The sequence below is a fragment of the Aquila chrysaetos genome, chromosome 14 (assembly GCF_900496995.4).
Source record: "Aquila chrysaetos chrysaetos chromosome 14, bAquChr1.4, whole genome shotgun sequence".
NCBI classification, from domain to species: Eukaryota; Metazoa; Chordata; class Aves; order Accipitriformes; family Accipitridae; genus Aquila; species Aquila chrysaetos.
The window spans coordinates 16,781,890-16,805,716 of record NC_044017.1 but is presented as its reverse complement, the minus strand read 5'-3'; the positions used below and the strand labels follow the sequence as shown (position 1 = coordinate 16,805,716).

The window sequence follows — 23,827 nt, the reverse complement described above, 5'->3', positions numbered from 1 at the left end:
ATATACATTAAAAATGAAGGGGTTGACAAGCACTGACTTATATGATAGAGGGAGTAAGGGAGATATAATTTAACAGGAATAAAGAACCAATGTGTACTTAAGAAAGTCTATACAGTTCCTAGATTTTCCTAAAAAAATGTTCGAACAAGAGAGAAGAAAGCTGCTGTAGCCTAAGAGTTTGAAGTAGGGACAGCTACACGATTTCCCAGTCTTCTTCAAAAGATAAAGGACAAGAGAATTTAACCAGAAACAACTAAAAAGAATTAAATGGAAACTTATCTATCCCATCTCAAACATAAAAGAAAATACCTTTTCAGATTTGGTTCTTGCTACTGCCTTTTGTTTGTACATTAATTGGGGAAATGCACACAATGTATGCACTGCATACAAAGTGATGTCATGTATACTCTACCTGTCTCTGATGAGTTTTTGTTCGCCGATGGAGATGAAGGAATCGGTCACAATCTGTACACAAATTCCCACAGACATTACATAAAATGATTGCGGCAGTTTCACCATCATCATGGTTATCACACATTGGCTGAAAAAAATTAAGAAAAAAAAATTAAATAATTCTCTCTTTATTAAATCCCTCATTTCCTTCCAGCATCTGTTTTTATTCTCCACCACTCATCCCCCCCAAATCAATACAGAGGGATAAAGAGCTTGTTCGGACTATTAATTGTATCTTTAGAATAATCAGTACCTAAACAATCACTCCTGGACACAAAAAGCCCCAATTTACTATATCAGTTCTTCAGATATTCTTCAAGTTATATTTTGCGCGATGTAGCGAAAATGCGTTTTTCAACAATATAGTTGAGACATCTTTTTCAACTAGTCTGAGAAAAGATTTATGTGGTAACAACGGGTTATGGGAACGTTAACAGAAAAGTTCAGAGATATCAGTACTCAGGTCAGTCAACATGTACGATATTAACCCTTAATTACTTTGATACGTTTACTCAAATATCTAATTGAAGCTGTAGGTCATATATAACTCAGAGAGAATACAGTCGAAGTAACAAACTTCAAAACCCACCATAAAATTAAGTTGCTCTACTGATACAATTTTTTAAAAATTCAACACGGTTCTGTTTTGCAGTTCAAAATACCTGTACAAATAGAGTTCAATGACTGACTTTGATTATGCATATGCATACGTCTGAGAACAAGTTTCCATTGTGCTCCCAGAACATATGGTTTCCATGATATTGCTCATGCAACTTAGAACAGAATCCTTTCAACAGCAGTCCTGGTGGGGGACACACAGTTCACCTCAACATCTGAATATCCTGGTATAAAATAGGATTGGGGAATTTCAGGCTGGGTTCAGCAGCTTGTATCCCTGCTTGATGATGTCTTGGCTACTCTTCTGACATTTCCAAAGCTCTACAGAAGTGCCTTGACTTTCTTCATCACCTCAGAAACTTTTGTGTCGTCCTCCTTCTCTCAGCAGAGTTTTAGTCCTTGCTGCTGCTGCTGCAGCACTCTCTCCTGTATTCTCTTTCTGCCTACACTAAACTGCCTTGGGGGCTTCTTTGTGCTAAGCATCCTCGGTTGCTAGCGGGAAGGCACAATATTCCCTTGCCTCCCAAAGGGACTCACCTAACCAAGTTATAAAGAGACCAGCTTCATTATTTTGCTCTTTCCAGGTTCGTATTAAAAAATCATAAGCTTTTTGTGATACTGAAAATATAGACGGAAACTTGGATTAATCCATCATATTCCATATTAAATTTGTAAATCCTCTGGGTAAATGGTAGCTTTACTAAATTCAGTTAGAAAGAGTTTCTTTCTCTTTTGGGCAATCGCTCTCTACTAAGATGGGGAAGAAGCAGCTAAATTATAGAGAAGTAGTTATTGAGGAACACAAAATAATTTACTTTATTATGTGACAGAGATCCAGATAGAAAGAAAAAAGCTCTGATAGAGGGTGTTGTATAACTGAGTCAATCTACTCTCAAAAATCCATCCTACAGGTGTTAGGAAGGCCTTGCTCCATCCTGAATACCAGTAGACTTGCTACCTTATTGTTTTAAGTTGGAATTTTTGTTTTCCGAGTAGTGCTTTTCTAGAACACAAATACTTCAAACATGTACAGTCTCCACTGGGGACAAAAGGGAGGAAAAAGGTTAGGCCAAGCCTACCTTTCCTTATTATTTTCAATTCTTTGACTACTGAATAAATCAAAATAAGACACAAAAAGATATGATTTTCAGTCTCACCATCTGTTTCTGTTGTCCATCCTTTCCCATCCATCTTCCTGAGGATAGTCTATCAACATGATCCTGATCAAGTACACAGAGGGATGCTAAGGCCAGCCATAGCTATTGAAAGGCAAGGTAGAATTAAGTGTTTTAGGAAAAAAAAAAAAAAAAAATTCCAAATACTGAAAATATAAACTTTGGCAGACAGGAATGTCACTGTTACCTGCTAACTATATCATCGTTAGCTGAAGACTGCCCATACAACGCAAGTTTTTTCTTTTCCAAAAGAAGTCAAGCACACAATAAAACTTACTGAACTTTTGGTAACTACCTTGTTTCTTTCAGTTGTATCACTTTATGGTCACAAATATAGTAGTTAGCACACAAGAGAGAAACAGTGAAGAAAGATCAACCAGAGTATATTATAGAAAAAAATGGCAAATACAGACTTGCATATCACTCCCAAACACTACAAGCTTTGGGGGAGAAGAAATTCAAGGACACAGTCTTAATTTAAAAAAAACCCCAAACAACAAAACTTGTAGGTCATTGAGATTGGTTTCCCTATGTTCTCTCCTCGCTGCATGGGGCATTTGAGATTACCTAGAAAAGCGTTCTGAGCTAACTATTCTTCAAAGGAAGCTTTTCTCTCTTCCTCTCCATTGGCTACAGTGAAATCCTAAAGAGATAAGCTACATGAGCATAATTTGTCGGTAGGCCTGCAACCCAAACTGAAACACACTTGACAGCTGCATTTTGCAATAGTTTTTGATCAAAGGTTTGATTTGAACAAAACGGCTTCAATTGAAAAACTCTACTGCACACCTCCATGACAGAACTAAGTTCATTCAGAAGGAGAGCTAGGCTGACGTTCAGGGCTCCTCTGAGACCTGATTAAACTAACACAGTGACAGCAGAAGCTGGTGGTACTCTAAGACCAGGTCTTCCAAAGAGCAAGAGAATATATGAGTAAGGGGATGAAATGGATGACTGGCACAGCCTTTTAGGATGGAAAACAACATGAGTGTCAAATGCTTGTAACCATTACAAACTTGTTCTTTTACATGTAATTATTATGCTTGAGAAGCCAAAATCTGTACTCCCTAAGATGGTAGGAATGTCATAATTTACAAGTATGCTTTTCATGGTATTTCAAGCAATCTATTAAGGTTAAGTTAGTCCAAGTTTCTATAAAAGAGTCATGGAAGAAGTAAAGACAGAGAAAAAAAACCACTCCAGGTAAATAATAAAGGGCTCAGCAAATGATTTTTCATTTTGAGACTAAAACACAGGTGAAGCTTAGCTTAATTGTCCTAGAGAATATTTGTTACTAAGTGTTTTCATAATAGTCTTGAGATGTGGCAGCTGATGACCTAGAAGTCAAACCACTTAAAATAATCGTGCAGAGAGCTGGAAAAAGACAGCTGATACATATTGTGCAATTTTCCACACAGATGATCTCATAAATTTAGTAAAAGGCAATTATCACAAACTTAAAGCAGAATTACCTCAAGGATAAAACCCCAAATGTATAAGCATAACACTTATTCTTCATTACTTGGGAGGTACCCAAGGTAGATATTTAATTAAAATTCATTTTTTACTGGTGTATTTCTGCCACAAAGAAGAAAACCCAGTCTGCTGGGACAGAGAAAGCAAGACTTTTATTAGGACAAACAGTTATTGCCTTAGTTAGGATACCTGTCCATTATGCACACAGCTAGATTTGGAGAATATAAACTGTATACTGTATGCACTGTTTCCTGAAACAACCTGTGTAAGGAAGTTTTTTCTAAAATATAGGAACACTCTTGGATGGGCTTCTACTGCGTGTTTACAATGAACTAATGTTAAGTTCAGTAAAGTTCTTACTCTGGTTGTTGCAATGCACCTCACTGGTGATCTGTATTCTTCTTCCATTTTGGTCAGAGCTATGATGGTTTCAGCAATAGCATTCTTTGTCACACGGGACCAAGCTTCTGACAGATGACCCTGTTAAAGAGGAAACTCAATTTATTACAGCTTTTATTACTATTAAGAACAACTAAAACTGTAATTAGAGGTGCTACAAGCAACATCAGGTTGGGATCTCAGGTTAGAATAGAAAAAGAGGAAGTCAGGGATGACTGACAAATCAGGTGTTTTCAAATCAGACAGATCTGGTAAAAATTAGCTCTCAAATAGGTGACTGAGATAGTCTCTCAGCAACTATTGGAACAACTAACTCAGAATAGGTAGAGGGCATGTGATCTGAAGAATGAAAGGGCATATTCCTAAAGCCCTGCCTGGAGAAAGAAAGATGTAGAGCTGGAGCACAAGTAAGTGACTGTGAACAACACACAGATTACAGTGGGTTCTTAAAGAAATCAGCTTCACTTGCCTAGCTCGGCTTTCCTGAATACTCTCCACTGTTTCTATATTTGAAAGAAAGAAAGAGGAATACACAGGAAACATCAGAACTATAGCATACTTTCCAAACCAGCCTTAAAGATTCTGAGCCTATGGCACTGACTCACACCCTAAAGTTTCCGATTCAGAGATTGCTGAATCCTTAAACTCTTAATGTAATCTCTAAATTTCTAAACCTCATGCTAAAGGTGACAGAAGTAATTGAGACTCACTGGACTCTAAAAAGGAAACTACAGTGACTAACTCAAGTATAGGTACCTACACATTGCAAATGTTGAAAAAGTGAAAAGAATCACATTTGTAACTCTTACAAATTGGCTACTAAGACTGATGTCACCCTACTGATAATTAGCAGCTCTAAAAAGCCTCAAAGAAAAGTTTTTAAACTAGGACCACTCTGTCCTGGTTTCAGCTGGGATAGAGTTAATTGTCTTCCTAGTAGCTGGTGCAGTGCTATGTTTTGAGTTCAGTATGCAAGGAATGTTGATAACACACTGATGTTTTCAGTTGTTGCTAAGTAGTGTTCAGTCTAAAGTCAAGGATTTTTCAGCTTCTCAAGCCCAGCCAGCGAGAAAGCTGGAGGGGCACAAGAAGTTGGCACAGGACGCAGCCAGGGCAGCTGACCCAAAGTGGCCAACGGGGTATTCCATACCATGTGACGTCATGTCCAGTATAGGAACTGGGGGGAGTGGGGGCAGGGAATCACTGCTCAGGGACTAACTGGGCGTTGATTGGCGGGTGGTGAGCAATTGCACTGCGCATCATTTGTACATTCCAATCCTTTTATTATTGCTGTTGTCATTTTATTAGTGTTATCGTTATCATTATTAGTTTCTTCTTTTCTGTTCTATTAAACTGTTCTTATCTCAACCCACGAGTTTTACTTCTTTTCCCGATTTTCTCCCCCATCCCACTGGGGGGGGGGCGTGGGGGGGGAGTGAGTGAGCGGCTGTGTGGTGCTTAGTTGCTGGCTGGGGTTAAACCACGACACCCTCTATTCCTCCACCCTCTTTTGGGTAACAGGGCTAACTCCCCAAACAAGTTCTGAGCATGCCTAAGCCACAGAGGACCCTTACAAAACATAATAAAGAAATGTTATTACTCCCACCATTGACTGGCCTCAGTCAGGTCTGCCTCACCTAGAATGAAAGGCAATAAAGTTCAGATCTCTTCTTCATAAAGGAGGAGAGGAGGGTCCTTACTGTTCAGCTACTGAGTACTTTAAACTCAGTCCCAATCATTCCTTAAGGAGCTGCTACACTTTTAAGTAAGCAATTCAGAATCTACTGAAAGAGGAATTTATATCCACGTCTCAGAGGACTACATTTTATCTGACTGACTTGATCCCTTTCTTTTTTGTAATAAATAGTTACATATTCCTTCCAAGTAGAATGGCTTGAACAAGAGAATTCAAGACCCACACACCAGTATACCCAAAAGCCAGCACAATCGGAAAACTATCAGGTATGTGGGAGACGGAGCCTAGCATACTTTGGATATGCATACAAGTTGCCGTATCTGACTCCAGACCTTTAAGAACATTCCTAGAAACTTCTGCAATGGTTTTGGAGAACCAGATATTAGCAAATGCAACAGTTTCATGGGTGAAGGGCTTGAAAGGCTAGAGGAGCTGCTTAGACAAAAATAAAAGCATCTGATTCTAGTCAGCCAGCCATTTTCTGTTTCTACTAATCTCTTTCTTTTATTCCTGGCAAAAGGTCTCTGCTCAGCTTAGTTTTAATCAGCTGTTCATTAAGGGACAGGCTCTCCCATCATCATGGGAGCCAGCATCCCATAGAACAAGGACCACAGAGGTTGCTTCAAAAGACTTGAGCAGGACTATTTAAAAATACTGCAGAAGAGACTTCACTGTTTCCCTGATGTTTTCCCATTTACCCCAAACATACTTACCAACAATGGCTACAAATGATACTGGCAATAACCCTTAAAAAAAAAATAAACCTTGAACAAATTACCACTCCCCCTCCCCAATTCATTCCCAATATGTTGCATCTCATACACTGAAAAAAGTACGGTGCCTGAGAAAACTATATAGGCATATACATACAGGGGGCACCACGTTAATCCTTGCATTTACTATCTTCTAACTACTTGTCTTTGCAACTGCTAATTTTTTGGTCCTAGTTTTTATAAGCAACTTCCTAAAATGTTGATAAAGTAAGCAGAAACAAAAATCCATCACGTGGAATCACAGTGGTATCTACGACAGACCTTTCCCCTCTAGTCATTGCAGCAACTGAAGCAAAGACTAGAGCGATCGTTTTATGCATGGACCAGCAATACTGAGGGATGAGACACACTTTAATTGTAACTCTTAACTAAAGATGAATTGTGAGATTCCGAAATCTTGTTGTCAGAATCAACAGTAGCAATTGCAGAGAATTCCCATCGAGCCTCAGCAACTTTGAGAAGGGATCTCCTTAATCTAAGCACAGTGAATCGTTTAGATAGAAGACTATACCTTTTTCTTCTTGAGACCAACTTACATTTAACAGCTCAACCCAACACTAACTGTAATAGAAAGTAATGAAAAAAAGTACTCTTCATTATCAGAAATATTTTAATATCCTCCACTTATTTTAAGGATAGAAACTTACTGCTGCCATGTCTTTAATGAGTTTAATAATGATCTCTGAAATCTGTGTAGGTGTTGAACCCTTCATCCACCAATGGCTTTCACCTCGCCGAATGTAGCTGCAAAAGACATATGGAAATAGATGAAATTAATCCAAGTAATTGGATACTATTTGTCAAAATCCACCACAGATGAATAGCGCACATATTCAGCATATAGGAGGTTGTGGTGTTTTGTTTTGTTGTTTTTTGTTTTTTTTTTTTTTTTCTAAATCAATGTCACTAATAACATGACTCATACTGTCAAAGTGTCATACATTTTTCTGTTTATAAAACAAAGATTATAAAAGACAACATAACTGACTTCAAAGAATGGAATTATTTTGTGCCTTTAGCTTGAGATTGTATACATTTTTTTTAAACAAACCTGGAATTGAAGATCATTGGAAGTGTGACTGTAGTAACTCCTTTGCCTGCAGTGGTGCCAGCTGTCCCTGTTATAGTAGTTCCTTTGGCTTTTAGCTGTACAGTGAGAGCTTTGGCAATGCATCCCAAAAACATGTCTAAGATACCTAGTTTATTCCAATCTCCTTTTTCTGTTGAGTGAATGATATCACTTATATCTGCTGGTGGAAGAGACTTCACTCCTATAATACTAGCCAGGCGACTAGGGGTTACCTCGGGCAAAACACGTCTTAGTAACGATGTTACCTGGAGAAAAAATCAGAACACCACACTTATTACCAAGACAGCTGGAGCTTTCAAGCAAAATCAAATAAAGTCTTTCTTCTTCACAAGTGTCCTAGTTTCAGCTGGGATAGAGTTAACTGTCTTCCTAGTAGCTGGTACGGTGCTATGTTTTGAGTTCAGTATGAGAAGAATGTTGATAACACTGATGTTTTCAGTTGCTGCTAGTAGTGTTTAGACTAATGTCAAGGATTTTTCAGCTTCTCATGCCCAGCCAGCGAGAAAGCTGGAGGGGCACAAGAAGTTGGCACAGGACACAGCCAGGGCAGCTGACCCAAACTGGCCAACAGGGTATTCCATACCATATGACGTCCCATCTAGTATAGGAACTGGGAAGTGGGGGCGGGGAATCGCCGCTCGGGGGACTAGCTGGGTGCCGGTCGGCGGGTGGTGAGCAATTGCACTGCGCATCTTTTGTACATTCCAATCCTTTCATTATTGCTGTTGTCATTTTATTAGTGTTATCATTATCATTATCCGTTTCTTCTTTTCTGTTCTATTAAACTGTTCTTATCTCAACCCGTGGGTTTTGCTTCTTTTTCCCGATTTTCTCCCCCATCCCACTGGGTGGGGGGGGGAGTGAGTGAGCGGCTGCGTGGTGCTTAGTTGCTGGCTGGGGTTAAACCACGACAACAAGTTATTTCAGTAAGGAGGACTGAACCTACTTTCTGTACTTAAATCACACCTGTAAGAAATTCTGTAAAATTTCTATCTTTCTTTGAAGGGTTTATTAATATGCCCAGTGAGACAAGGCCAAAGAGTCCAGAACCAATCTTACTCAAACAATACTTAGTCTTCATATAATAATAAAAATATGCTTGGTACTGGACTTATGATACAACTCTGCTTTGCTTGCACCTTACAGACATGTTACCCACTTTGCATATAATATTTAGATATAATCTTTAGATGTCACTTTAGACTTCTGAAAACAGAGTACTTGCCCTGAGGTACTGAGAATCATGACACTCTTTTCCCCCTCCTTTAATTTTCCTTGGGATATACTAACTGGAATTTTTTGAAAAGGAAATCTGTGCCTATTGCTCTGGATCTAGCAGAAGCTGTCTTGAAATAACATGCTTCAACCTTACCAGCTGGTGGAACTGGGGTTGAAATTGGTTATATCATGCAAAGTTTGGTCCAAATCAGGATGTATGAAAACTTAAGGAGTTAACATTTCTCAAGCCTTCAATGTTTTCTTGAAAAACTGTTTACATTTTAAGGAGAAAAAACAGTTATTTTGCGTATCTGCAATATATCAGAATTACTAAGTGGGGCAATATCTGCCCCTGGGCAAGTTGAGATGTGACATTGTAACAGTTCAGAAAATTGGAAAAGCAGAGAGTATGAGATGGAACTTCTGAAACAGGAACTAAAAATTCACCTAGAGAAGGGATACCAGCTAGCAACAACAAGCTAGTGCATTAACTGTACTAAAGCAAATATTTTATATGTCTATATATTTATATCATGTGCAAATAAATACACATATACTCAGACAGACAACATTCAAGTTCAGAAAGAAACAGATATTAGAGCTCTACCTGAGGATACCAAGAGTAGAAAGGAATCGCCTAGTTCCTTCCATACTACTACACTCATAGCCTGAGTGTAAGACAAAGATGCTAAGGACTCATGCTAGATCAGTAACAGATGCTGCTAATTAAAAACCTTTCATCTTACCTATACAGGCTATATGGGCTTTAAATATGCACAATATAAAATACCCAAACAACACTGGAATTTTAGGTCCTGTCCATGTGACAGACATTTCAACTGTGCTCTACTCATTCAAAGTCTAATCTCAACCAATGAAGCCTCTGCTTCATCTGTTATGCTGTTTTAGCAAGACAGTCATTAGATATATCATAATTCTAGCTTCCACTGTGCCTCAAGGTCAAATACGATATTAAAAGGGCAAAAATTAACTATGGCCTCCTCAAATCATGCAAATATTTACCAACATTTGGAGTATATGCAGCGCATATAGACAAGGGTAACCGTGTAGCACTCAGACCCTTTCCCCACAATGAAGTGGCACAAGATCTTACTAAAAAATAAGCAGTAACTTCACTAGCTTCCTTCCACACCTAAAAACATAAGAATTCTGTATAAAAAGCAGTTATTTGCAACAAATAAATGAACCAGCTTTTAAACTTCATACATTTGAGAAATGGGAAATTAACAGCTTTAATATTTAAAAGAAGCACCTCTTGTTCTTGCAATTATATATAATAATTCTGGATGATGATGTCCTTTATAAATAAAGTAGATAAATGCAATACATGAACTTTAAGTTAAAGTCTCCTTTTTGGAATGTAATACGTAACTCTGGTCTAAATTTAAGTACTACCAGTCACAAGGCAGTGCCAACTTCAGAATCTGAACTTTCATCTTAAAAAAGAGATTTCTTAGTCATTGCAACAGAAAGGAAATACCTGACAAACTGAACATACATGACAGGACATGAATGAATCTGTTGAAAACATGAACTGGGCTACTGTGAAGTAAGATTCATTGAATACTGTGAAGTTCAGATTCACTGAAGAATCCTTTGCAACATTGCTCCAAAAATGAAGGCCGTGTGTTTACATAAAAGACCCCCATTAGGGCACACAAAATGATTAATTGCTCTTCTGCATCCTACTTCATTTCAGCAACAACCCCTGCCATACAAAATGTATGTCCCTTTGATATATGGTTTGAGAAAGCACTTTATCCTGCTCTATTCAAAATCCTTCAGAATAAGGACAAGAAAGGTGAAGACTGATATTACTCAAAGGTATTTCAGAATAGTTTGCTGATTTGGGTTCATGATGACATAAGTGTTAATTAAGCAATTTTGGGTTCCTACACCTCAGTTCTACCTCTTGGAGACAAAGCGTTACAAACTTACTCAAAAGTGAGTTTATTTTAATTTCATAACTGTAGCCTTCATTGTCTTCAACACTGTTTGTGCCTCCTACAAAAAGTTTTATAGAGTCAAATTGTGGTGGTGCTGGAGTATATATGTATTTATATATCAAACACATAAATCTTTATCACTTTAACCCCATTCAAAAATCGGGAAAAAAACCCTAAACCTCATACTTAAATTCCAAAAAGAGATTCTGTAATTTGTTTTTAAATGTTCATAAATTTCTATTTGCCCTCTCCTCATGACTGCAATAACAAAATGAGTTGCTTTATTTACAGTTATTCCCTATGTAGAATATAGGGATGATCTGAGTATGATTGGAAAAACATTTTTTGAAGTGAAAACACAAAATTACATTTCACCAAAAAAGAAGTTAAAATACATATTATACTATCACGCACACAATTATAGGATTCTAAAGACTTTTTTCCGGGAAAACCAAGATAAGGAACAGTTAGCACCCACCTGTCTCTGCACCCTGGGAGAAGCAGTGTGTAGTAATGAGAAGAGATCCTGAAGCAGAGTCAGCTGCTGAGCCAGATACTGCCGGCCTACATTGGAACCGCTCAATGCCAGAACCATTGATAGCAGCTCAAAGCAATAAGCGTCAGAAGAAGCATCTTCATCATTAGGCTGCGAGTTGGCGTTCTCTTTGCTAGAGATGGCATGCTCCCATTCTTCACGCACACGCGTTGCTTCCATTCGTATGGCCTGGACTATATGAGCACATACCTATCGAAACAGGATCCAAATACATAGTAACTCTTAAAAACTTTTAGAAAGTGAAAGAGATTGTGGTTTATGTACTGTCACAGCTATGACTAAAATGGCAAGCCTGTGAAATTTGGCCTGTGCTTAAATTACTTTTCAACATAAATTCAAATGAAGAATAAAATTTAGGGTTAAATTTATAGTAAAGATCGGGTAAAATTCTTTAGAATTAAGATTTAGATTTAATACTGAATTTGCTCAGCTTCATTCTGGAAAACTTCACTGAAATACATCTTTTTTTTAATTGTAGTTCCTGCCTTTTAATTTGCTTTTTACACAGAATTCAGATTAAAAAAAACACACACAAAAAGCCCCAAAGAAATACACTTACTCAACACCCACAAAAGAAAAGGACTTAAAGACTTAGTCTCATTTAGTTTACTATTTGAGAAGCTTAAAAAATTTTAGAAACCATGTTTTCATTTTACCAATAGCATGTTAAAAAGCATATTTAAGAGATTTTAAAGTTTGCTAAGATGGGTGACAAAAATGTAGATTCTGCGTGACTTACTAATCTGACAAACTTCAAAATGAATCTAATAGCTCTTGTATTACTGTGAAAATCTTTACGGCAATGTTTGTCTTGTGATAGGTGTAATAGAGATAATATAAAAGATGCTTTAGTTCGTGTATTTAAAAAAGTAAGTATTCAAAAGGAAAAGAAAAAACATACTCTAACTACTGCATTATGTTAAAAAAACCAAAGATAAGTAAGAAAACCACAGACCCAAACTTTCCTTGATTGCAGGAAAGAATAATTTAAGAATATACACTGATTACCTTTTTTAGGATTAATTTTATCAAACCTAAATACTTCTTGATGACAGAAAAGGGGAGAAAAAATGTGCAAAACTAAGAATCTAAACTCTGTCACTGAATCTCTCCTAGAAATTTGAGAGAGTCTACTATTGTGCTAATATTATCAGCAAACATGAATAAGTACCATTTACAACTCAATTCTAAAACTTTTCTTTTTAAATTGAGTCTAATACGATATAGTTTTTTATCCTACTAAAATGGATTTTTTCAGTGTCAATGCAGATTTTTCATATAAAATGCACACACATATTATTTAAAACGTAAACCAAAAGTTGATTATAAAGAACAGAAGAATTGAAAGTGTTAAGTAAAAGATACTGCATTCACTGAAAATGAGTATATTTATTACAACACGCAAACATTTAATCCTCAAAGCATTTCAGAATGAACAAACCTGCTTTTGCAAATTTGTCAGTTTGCTCCGGCTGAATATGATCCCTACCATGTGCTCCTTCAGGTCTGCATCTGATGTTGCCTTCATGAAAAGCATATTTAATATTAGATAAAGAGTTTCAAGAACATTTCCTCATTACTGTAGCAATTAACATGGAATATCAACAAACTTTGTTCTAAAAGTTTGTAGCTTTTTGTTACAGAGAAATGTTATATAAGCAAGATCATTGAACTATGGTTAATAAATACCTCTTAGATGTATTTACTTTCTTTTTATAAGAGGAAATTTGAGCAGGAAATAAAAGAAAATAATCAATAAGCAAAAGAAGTGAAGCAATAATTATCTGAGATTCAGCCTTTTCCACATAGCTTAATACAATCACTGATTAAGCCTTTGTAAAGCAGTGCATGGAATATACTTTTCAGTTTATATATTGCACAATAAAAGAAACAGGGAATGCACAATTAAGTTACCACACAGCAGGTGTGAGAAAAATACACTTTTACAAAATGAGTAATTCAGTCATGGAACTTATTGCCACAAGATACTGGGTAGAGCAAAACCATACATCATCTGAAAAACAAAATTACTTTCATTGAGGACAGTCCAATCCTGGCTATTAAACATGATAGTCCAGATACAGTGACCTTTTCAGGAACACTTCTTAAACTAATCCTTGCTGGAAGACAGGAGAGTGTACTAGGTAAAAGGATACTAGTGTGGTTTCTTAATACTTTTTCTCGAAACATCAACAGAGCCCCTCTTAAGGCACAAGACAATAGGCAAGAAGGACTTTCAGGTTGACCATTACTGCGGGTGTTAAGTACTTCTGTAATTGGAGGCATAATTTGTGCCACCACTGCTGTGATGTTTCCATTAAATGCATATGCTCAAATTATAATTTACTAATTAAAAAAATCAATGATAATTTTTAAAAAATAAGCAATTGTGACATTTTGCTTCTGTTTTGATCTGAAAATTATGTAGCGTAAGACATAGGACAAATACTGAAAATCATCCTGGATCAATTTTTCAGCAAAGTATTATTGATAGAATACAAATAAATACATTGTGTACTTTTTCTTCTCCTTCTGGGGAAGACAACAGTGCTTTTTCTTCTTGTTCTGGGGTTGGCTCAGCATCTCCGGAGATGAGTTTTCCAAATACCTGGAAGAAAGACAGTGACAGTTAGCTTATCTCAAAGACAAACTTGTGCAGACGCAACATTTTACAATAAAGCATAAAGCATTGAAAGTCTATGATTTATAGTAACTTTCACCATATAACACATCATTAAATACCCACCTGGGATGTAATAAGTCGGAATACTCGCAGCGTCTCAGATTCACAGTTTCTTTGTTGAGCTACACTTGCAGAAATCTGGCCTGCTATTTTAATGCTTTCTCCATCTTTCCATCCAAGAATTTTCACTTGTCGAACTCTTAGTGTGTTCTCTGGACCCTTCAATTCAATTTTGATGATGTGATTATCACCCCCAGGAAGTTCACTTGTTACCCAGCCAATATGTCTTGAATCCAAGTCTACCTATTAAACAGGAATATAAAGATGGGAACTGACAGTACATCAAACAAAAAAGTCACCTACCTCTAAAACAAACCCATCGTATCACTGAAGCCAATACAGTGTTTGCTATGAAATTTTCATCCTGAGCAGTAAGACAATCATGTTTAATTATAAAAATATTCAACTTCATGAATTCAGATAAAAAAATTCTGAAATTTAAAAAAATGACATATAGCCATTTATTTTTTGTCTTTAAAGCCTATTAGAAATAGTTCTCTATCCCTTTTATCCTCTAAGCAACAGTTCACATATTCAAAAAAACACTTTGAACTAGTATTTGCTCACTACTTTCAATTAAAAAAAAAAAAAAAAAAAAAAGCCGCCATAATTTAACTGAAAACTTAACACACAATTATCAGTAGTTAAGTTATTTCATCCCTATTTACAAAAAACCCTGCCAAAGAAATTGTAACTCTGTGGAAGTCAATGTCTGATATCCTTATCAAGAGATGCAGGACTTAATACCTGTAAAAAAGACAGACGAATTGTATCAAATTAAGTTTATTTAAAAATAAATACGGTTAAAAAAAAAGAACGAAGACATTATATGATTTAAACTGTGATGTCACTACTGGAAGCCAAAAACCGATAGGGTGCAGTGCCTCACATCATTGCTCAGAGCAACTCCAGTGGGCCCCAGTTACACTGGGATCTGAGCTAAGTGAGCCCTCTCTCATATCCACAGGCTCATTTATAATCAAGCTAATATTGGTTCTTTCCCATTTCTATGCTAATTCTCAGTGTCTGCACTGAACTGTGCTGCAGCAGACAAGACTGACTTTTTTTTTAAAATACCACAAGACAGGGTATGCATCAGTTAGCAAATAGCACGTGGGTGTGTCTGAAGATAAAAAAAAACCTGTTGGAGAAGTGTCAGAGGACTGTTCAGCAAAGAGGGAGCAAAGCTGAACCAAGTCCCGTCCGTCTTCTGGGAGTGAACCATCCCTGGAAAAATGCCTGGGCACTGTGTTTGAGCAGACAGAAACAAGGCCAGGCAGCAAGCTAACAAGCTGTACGAATGAGTCCAGCGCCTGAGCTCTGCCGTCGCCGCCTTTTATTTAGCTGGATAGCCAGGCATAACAAGTCAGTCTTCTCACAAAAAAAGAATTCTCCAAGAGGGGTGTGCATGTCCATCTGTATTTTCTGTCTACATTATATATACTCACAGAGAAATACACGCACAAACTTTGTATCTATCTACGTATATACACACACTTCACTGTTTAGTATGAGCCCACTGTACCAAAGTTTTATTTCTTCTGATTTGTAACGTCTTTTGGAGCTGTATCTTTGCCTTAAATACTCTCTGAGGATAAGAGGTAGAGAAAAGCAAACCATCTCTCTGTAATAAGGTAATGCTTCTTCCTGAACAATTTTACCACTGACTGTCAATAATCCAAATAATAAAGTTTTGAGCCCAAAATGGTTAACTGCCTGCTTGAAACCTTAAATATCTTTGATGGGTCACACCAGTGTCAAAATACAAAACCTTGTTCTCTGTGTAAAAAACATACATCTACCCTTTGGCTTAGCAACAGAAGTATAAAGACCGAATACCATTCTGAACTTGAGTCTCTGGACATAAGTCTTCAGCTACCTGAAGTTGAGAACTAAAACGGCAGGGTAAAATGTGTGCTATAAATGTCTATTAGACCATGTAATGAGAAAAACTCATGTTGAAGGTAAATGATTTATTTTCTCCTTTCTCATGGTGTTCTACTTCTGCTAACTCTTAAGCTGCATTTCTCTAATGAAAAATGATTCCATGAAGCAGATAGAAGACAATGACAGTGCAGCCCTAAGAAGCCAGGCATCAGAATATCTAACAATGTGTAACACTACTTAACGCAATTACTTCAGGTATATTCAGATATAAGTACCCTAAAAGAAATCAAACAGCTTGTTGGATCCTATATAATGCACTCTAAACAGTCTTTTTTGGAAACTTTCTACATGATCACTTATCCTTTCAGCTGTTGTAATTAAAAAAAATAAAAATCTAAGGAACATTTTATATTACCTTGTTCTGTTTCAGTAAAAGACTAAAAGCTTGATCAATATTCAGTATATATGATTGAATTCTGTCATTAATAATACAGTATTTTCCAAGAATATTATAATGCCTCATATTTGTAAAATAATTTCTCTACCATATGAAATGGAAGCTATTTGCTTAGAAAATCTCTGCTATATGCAGCCAAAAAATGATGGCATATTTTTCAATGTCAACTGTTAAAATGTTTACCTGCTTTATTCTGCAGAGATCTTCTACTGCCTTGCCAGTTAGAAAGGTCATTGAAGTCACTTTGTTCTGCAACAGACAAGCAAAATAAGAACAAAACACTTCAACCAAGGACCATTCTGACTATTTCTTCCATATTAAGAGAGTAAAAGAGAGACAAGTTGTTTCATTACCAAAAAAAATTTAAAAAGTGATCAAAACCAAGGACAAAGAATTCCAAAGCACAGCTCTGAAAAAAAATATGTAATTTGCTCCTTGTATTAAAAGCTGTAGTTGAAATAAAAATATATTTGTAACATTACTGTACAGATCAATAAACACAAATGCACTAACTCTAGAAAATAGTTCAGATTTTATGAAAACTCCTTATTTGAATGCTTTTACAGAAATCATGAGCAGGAAAAGTAACTTATGAAATAATTAAATGCTTGAAAATGCATCGGAAATTGAACATGGCACTGAGAATTAAGGTAGCCCGTCTTAAGTTCATGCAAACTGCAATTTTAGTTAGATCAGTCTGATCATATCAAGTAGTGCTTTCAAAACCACAGCAATTAGAAACTTTACTTTGAAATGTGAGCTTCTGAATCAGAATTACAAACTCAACTGGACAAAGAAAATGGTCATTCTTGATTGATAAATATAAACAACTTTGACTATGCACCTTCAATGAGACACATTTAATTTTCCTCTTACCCCAAGATCTCTGGAATTATCTACATGAACACACACATAACGTGCATTGATTCCTTTTACACAGTTAATTGTGATGTTTTTAGTTTTGTTTTTATCTTCATCTCCTGACTCCCAGAACGTTTCTGTAGACCCATCTGTTAAACTACCAATCATGGCAGGTCGGCTTGATGTTTTAATGTCAACAATGCTGGTTAGGTCTTTTAGACAAACCACTATACACAGTTCCTGTGAAAACAAATGTAAATACTTAAATTATCTGAAAGTAAGCCCAAATACAGGCATTATTTACAATTTTTAAAACCATACAGACATTTCTGTTCTGAGGAACATGCTCTCTGAATTAAAGAAGAAATTAGTCATTTATTGGTTCAAGCTATTCAGCCCTTTAAACCAAAGGAAATATGACTAGCCAACAGCTGAATATATTAGTAAATGCCTAAATGTATTAATAAATGGATAAAAACACTTTAAAGATTTTCATCAGGAGTACTGATTTGTGCTCCTGAGAATAACAAAAGGAAAAAAAAAAGATATAAGCAAGTAAGAACTGGAAGTACACAGCATTTAAAAAAATGAACTAACTCAATGAACCAAATTAATTAACTAAATGAACTATGAGAGATCCCCAAACACTTTACCTGCAAACAAGCACTTACAAGCACTGCTTCAAAATTTAGGTTTGAGTGATATACAGGTTAAGGGTCAATATTTGAACGTCTACAGCTACATATGAGAACCTGAATATCAGCAACAAGATCCCAAACTGAGATACATTCAAGGAAATATGACATTGCAATAAAGAATGTTTTAATTCAAACAGAATGATCAGAGGAAGTACAGGGTGTTCACAATTGATCTCTGCTTCTGAGAGGTGTAATACTTGCCTGATTCATGACTTCAAAACCAGACTGAACACTGATACTAAAACTCTCTTCACTATCTCCATCATCAGATTTAGACAGAATATTGTTGATATGATGAAAAACATTGCTCTGGTGCAGGAACTGGTGATCAGATTGTTTGAATTTGAGACTCCAGCACCTGAAAACACATTTATGGCACTTTGAAATTTTGAATATTGTTGAAAAGACATAACTTACCAGTGAAACTATTAATTACATTTTTGCTTCTTAAAATACTTTCTATAAACTTTTAACTTCAAATTTTTGCAGCATCTTAAGTGTTTCTATGCATCATTTTAAGGAAGGCAGGAGTAAACTTTTCTTAGAATTTTAACAGTGAATAGAATCATTATTAATAAATCCGTATCTTCGAGACAAGATACACAGGAAAAATTTCAAACAGTTTAAGGATACTATTCAGACGACAGATTTCTGAGCAAAAGGTATTATGCTACCATGCACATACACAGAGATACTACCATATTATTCAATAATACGTTTTTTTTTTCACAGTGGAAACAGTACAGAATTTAAGAGCAAATACATTTTTCTCTATAAAGTCTTTTAGACTATTATATATATGTATAAACACGTATACATCTTTTACATAGATCTTTCCTATGCATAAGGATAGACATGCTCCTTTTCACACAAGCATATAAAGTTACTTCAAGCTTCCTATCTACACTGCAAAATCTTTCCACCTATAACGTTACAATGTTTACAGCCTTTTAAGAATTTTCTTAATTTATGCCCACCTTAAGGCCATTTGCTGTAATGCACTACCACTCGGAAGAGACATCATAAGATCAGAGATTGTCTGAAGAAGGCGATGAAAAGTGTGGGGTAATGGGTGAGCTGCTTCACCAGCAATCACAATATCTGACAGAGGATGTTCACATACTCTTGTGTCTTTTTCCTGAGATGTAAAGCAATTTGTATGTTTTTAACGGGCTTTCAGAGCAAAAAGGTTAAATAAATAGAAATAAAAACATTTATGATATTTGGTTTAAGACTAACTGCAACAATCCTATAATGAATGTGAACTTCAAAGCAGTTCTTCTCAGAAAATTTTTACAATAACAAGCTATACATGAACACCAAACAAGGAATTCAGAAAGTATATGGTATACTACCACATATTTCTCATGATTTAAAGATGTGGAAAAATTACACTGCAATAAATTGAAAACAAAAAACAAACTAGAAAAAAATAACATATTCCAGCTGTTAATAACTTTTTTTGAGCAGCAAAAACCAGCCATAACAAACTTGCTAATTAAGCTAAGGTTATCCACTGCTTTTTCATTAGAGCTGTGAAAATAATGATTTAGTTAAGGTGTGTCAGTATCAGAATGGCTGTGCATTGGGAGCCAAGTTCCACTAGGCAGTGGGTACGAACGCAGTGGCAGAAGACCAGAGGGTGGGGGCCATCAAGGTGTGTTATGGGGAAGAGTAGTAGAGAAAGAAAAGGAGGTTCTGATACCCTGTTTCAGAAGACAGGACTCATCTATGAAGGATACAAACTGTTTTCTTTGATTCTTTTTTAAAAAGAAAATCTGATTCTGCTTGAACCATGGAACCCAGCTGCATGCCCCCAACGTACTGACATCCAAAGCCAGATTCAGACTTACTATTTTAAACCCATTAAATTGTCTATGTATATTCTTGCAAGTAGATTTCCCATGGATCTCGACTGCTTGAATGCCTAGAAATTCTATGGTATTATTTGAAATGAATTTTAGGCACATACTTACCTAGACAAGAATCATCAAACCAGACATTTCTCTGTGTTTTCCTGGAGGGTGTAATATGGTAAAGTGTACTCGGCATATGAGGCAGGAAGCATAAGATTGAACTCTACACTAAATATAACCAATTCAGAAAAAATTCAAAGCCTAGGTATTCCCCTACCTCCAAGGATCCTATCTACACAGAGAGCATCCTGCTCCCCCGTCTCCTCTGCAGCTTAGTAATTTTTGCATTTTGTTTCACTTTAGCCAGGACATTGCCCTTGAACCTATATCTTCCACGTTAAACCATTTACGGTTCCAGACCCCCATCCCCCATTTTTCCAGAATTCATCACTGGGATTTCTCATCCTCTCTCAGTATATTAAAAGAATATGTAAAAATATTTCACATAAGGAAATGAATCCCAGTTGTGGGAAAGAACCAAACTACCTTGGATTTATTACATTGTGTACATATTTTTACATAGGTATTTTTACCATATGATCAGACTACTGAAGGAAGATGTTGTGATTTGAATATGTCACCTGAATGATATTTAACAATTAGCTGAAAACTGTTGCCAGTTTCTTGTATGCCATAAAATTATTCATCCTAGCCAAGTGACCATAGGGAATTTTTTAAGTCCCACCTTCATTATATCAAAAGAGAAGCAGCATTCCCACCAGAGCAAAAGTGGCATATTTTAAAACTCCTTTCTAACGTCCTTTATCTTTCGGTCAGTAATTATCAAAACCACAGCTAAGACAATATTCATTTATTCTTTTATATAGTAAAGGTTCTTATTTTGGAGGCTAACCAGCGTAAGGACCAGTGGGAACACATTTCACTCACTCTAGCAGTGGTTTTGAGGTAGCAGTTGAAATTATTACAAGATAGAAAATTGTTGGAGCCAAGCACAGAAACATTATTCAGAATATAATACACAGCTACTGCAAATCAGCTTTAATGTATACATACAAGAATTTGGCACACTTGAAAGTAAGTAAGTAGAATTATAAATCTGCATGTTGATACAGTAACATGGAGAAGTTGATATCCCACATAAAATTTAGGACAAGATTACAGTTGCTTTGTAAAGAACTGTAGCAACGTACCAGGGCTGCAATGCTGAAAAGACTCATTTCAGAACTTCTCATTTCAAAGCTGGATTAGATTTGAAGTGATAAAAATTACCCTGACTTACTAACAGCACTAGCATGATTTCTTGAGCTATTCATTGTGGACATGACAATGTTTTCAGAGCTAAATCTAGAAGAGATTGTATGAAGATACTGTCCTGGTTTCGGCTGCAATAGAGTTAGTTTTCTTTCTAGCAGGTGGTGTACTGCTATGTTTTGGGTTCAGTACTAGAAGAATGTTGATAACACACTGATGTTTTCAGTTGTTGCTAAGTAGTGTTTAGACCAAGTCAAGGATTTTTCAGCTTCTCATGCCCAGCCAGCAAGAAGGCTGGAGGGGCACAAGAAGTTGGGAGGGGATACGGCTGGGACAGCTGACCCAAACCGGCCAAAGGGCTATTCCATACCATGTGACGTCACGTCTAGTATATAAACTGGGAGGAGTGGGCATGGGGGGAATCGCTGCTCAGGAACTAACTGGGCATCGGCCTGTGAGCAGTGAGCAACTGCATTGTGCATCACTTGTATATTCCAATCCTTTTATTATTATTACTGCCATTTAATTGTTGTTATTGTTATCATTATTAGTTTCTCCCTTTCTGTTCTATTAAACTGTTCTTATCTCAACCCACGAGTTTTACTTTTTTTTCCGATTCTCTCCCCCATCCCACTGGGGATGGAGCCAAGCACAGAAACATTATTCAGAATATAATACACAGCTACTGCAAATCAGCTTTAATGTATACATACAAGAATTTGGCACACTCGAAAATAAGTAAGTAGAATTATAAATCTGCATGTTGCACCACTGGGTGGTGGGGGAGTGGGTGAGCGGCTGCGTGGTGCTTAGTTGCTGGTTGGGGTTAAACCACAACAGATACCTTTTGGAAGCATGATATGTTAGAGTATACCATTTTACATGCTACATTTTCAGAACTACAGATTTTTCTTAATTCACTAAATTAACTATACCTAGTGTATATATAATTACTTAAATTAACTACAGATTTTCAGAATTAAATATAGACTTAAAGCACTGAAAGACACAGCAGACCAAACAACAAAGCTTCTCTGAAAAATATTTTCTCTCTCCTTTTTGGGGGCAAAGGAAGAATAAAAAACAAACAGCAATTTTTTTTGTTACTGGATTAGAAATGTCCTTGTGCTTTTTTTTTTTTCTTCTTCTTTCCCATGAATACTTGCAAAAATAGTGCATTAAAAGACTAATTCATCAGCACACAAAATTTGGCGATTTTAGATGAAAAATTATTTTATCTATGACTATCAAGAGTTCAACTACAATTTAAGACTAAGAATTTTTCATTCCATAATTAAGATTCTGTTTCATAGAGAGAGGTTTAAGATTTGTTTGGGGGTGGTGTTTTGTTTTGTTTTTACACACATAATAAAAATATTTCTAAATAGACTACAAAATCAACAGAGATACTGTATTTATGAAAGGAATGCTGAACCTCTTACTTGTTCTGCATTTTCTTTATTTGATTTATTTTCTTCATCCTCCTCTTCTTCAGGCTCTACAGGTGCAGGAGTCAGGGAAGCCACAAAATGCCATAAAATATCATGGAGAGAAGTTGTTTGAATGACGTTACAAAGAAGCCAGTTGAAAGCCTAAAACAAAATACACACAAGGTTAAGCAAACCTGGAGTAACACCATTTCTTAAACCATTTATATAACACGGTGCACTGATGCTTTTGGACAAGCAAATAATAATGCAGAGGTCTTGAAGACACATTGCTCTGTAGCTAAAACAGTTTATTAAAATGACAACTATATTACCAAAGACATAGCAAAGTAATTCATAAACATCATACACAAAAATAAGTTCTTTGAAAAAAGCTTTAAGGATGAAAAAGCAAAGTTCTTACATATTTTCAGAGATTATTACAAGATGAGGTGGCAGCACTCCTTACTATTCAAATTGGTTAACAAAGTAAAGATCCTTTTTAATTTAGAACTCTGTAGGCTGAGATTTTTTGGTTTCCTTGTTTGGTCTCTGCCATTGGCTGAATTAATCAAAACAATTCAGCCACTTCCAAAAAAATCAACACAGTGAGGTAAAAAAGGTTTTTTAAAATTGTAACATTCTTATATTCGTCTAAAAGCTGAAATACTTCTGCATGTTGATGTTTGGAAATTTGATGGGTGGTGCTTAACAGTAGAGGTGTGTTTTTTACTTTATCTGAGAAAATCCACCTATATTTTCACACATTACAAATACTTGAAAAAATCCATGCTGTATACAAGATCAGAAAAAACTCTACTAAAGCTTAGCTGAAATTATTAAAAAAAAAAAAAAAAAAAAAAAAAGACCTCAGTGAGGATGCCTCTTGCAGCTTTTATTGAAGCAATTGATCCTCAATGGATCTTTTGGCTGCTCATTCACTATCTACATAACAGGGGTAGCATTCACCCATCTCAGAAGAAGTTGTGAAGTATCTAAATATTACCAGCATCAAAACAATTCTAAAAAAATAATACTTAGTCCAAGATTTGAAAAAGGAATAGCAAGACCAGGAAGATGGTGAGCAAATGGGGAGAAAACAGTATTTGTGTAATTGATTTTTTGCAGCCTTAATAATATTCTTTTATCAGAGATTTTCTACACAACAGATATACTATTAAGAAGGTTTACAGGCAATACTTCTG

General features: G+C 36.1%; 1 protein-coding gene across 12 annotated transcripts in view; it reads right to left on the bottom strand.

The window, feature by feature from the left end:
• The window catches only part of MYCBP2 (MYC binding protein 2), a 204,571-nt gene that overhangs the window by 10,092 nt on the left and 170,652 nt on the right, over positions 1-23,827 (bottom strand). For 11 of the 12 annotated variants that reach the window (XM_030036241.2, XM_030036239.2, XM_030036242.2 and 8 more), the window contains 14 exons: positions 22,638-22,787; positions 19,045-19,205; positions 18,269-18,425; positions 17,385-17,609; positions 16,692-16,757; positions 14,168-14,407; positions 13,931-14,029; positions 12,863-12,943; positions 11,344-11,610; positions 7,642-7,925; positions 7,238-7,334; positions 4,083-4,202; positions 2,229-2,330; positions 413-541 (listed from right to left, as the gene is read on the bottom strand). In XM_030036241.2, the coding sequence (XP_029892101.1) occupies positions 413-541; positions 2,229-2,330; positions 4,083-4,202; positions 7,238-7,334; positions 7,642-7,925; positions 11,344-11,610; positions 12,863-12,943; positions 13,931-14,029; positions 14,168-14,407; positions 16,692-16,757; positions 17,385-17,609; positions 18,269-18,425; positions 19,045-19,205; positions 22,638-22,787 (2,178 nt within the window). The remainder of the gene's footprint in view (positions 1-412; positions 542-2,228; positions 2,331-4,082; positions 4,203-7,237; positions 7,335-7,641; positions 7,926-11,343; positions 11,611-12,862; positions 12,944-13,930; positions 14,030-14,167; positions 14,408-16,691; positions 16,758-17,384; positions 17,610-18,268; positions 18,426-19,044; positions 19,206-22,637; positions 22,788-23,827) is intronic. The other variant, XM_030036249.2, reaches the window with a different exon arrangement.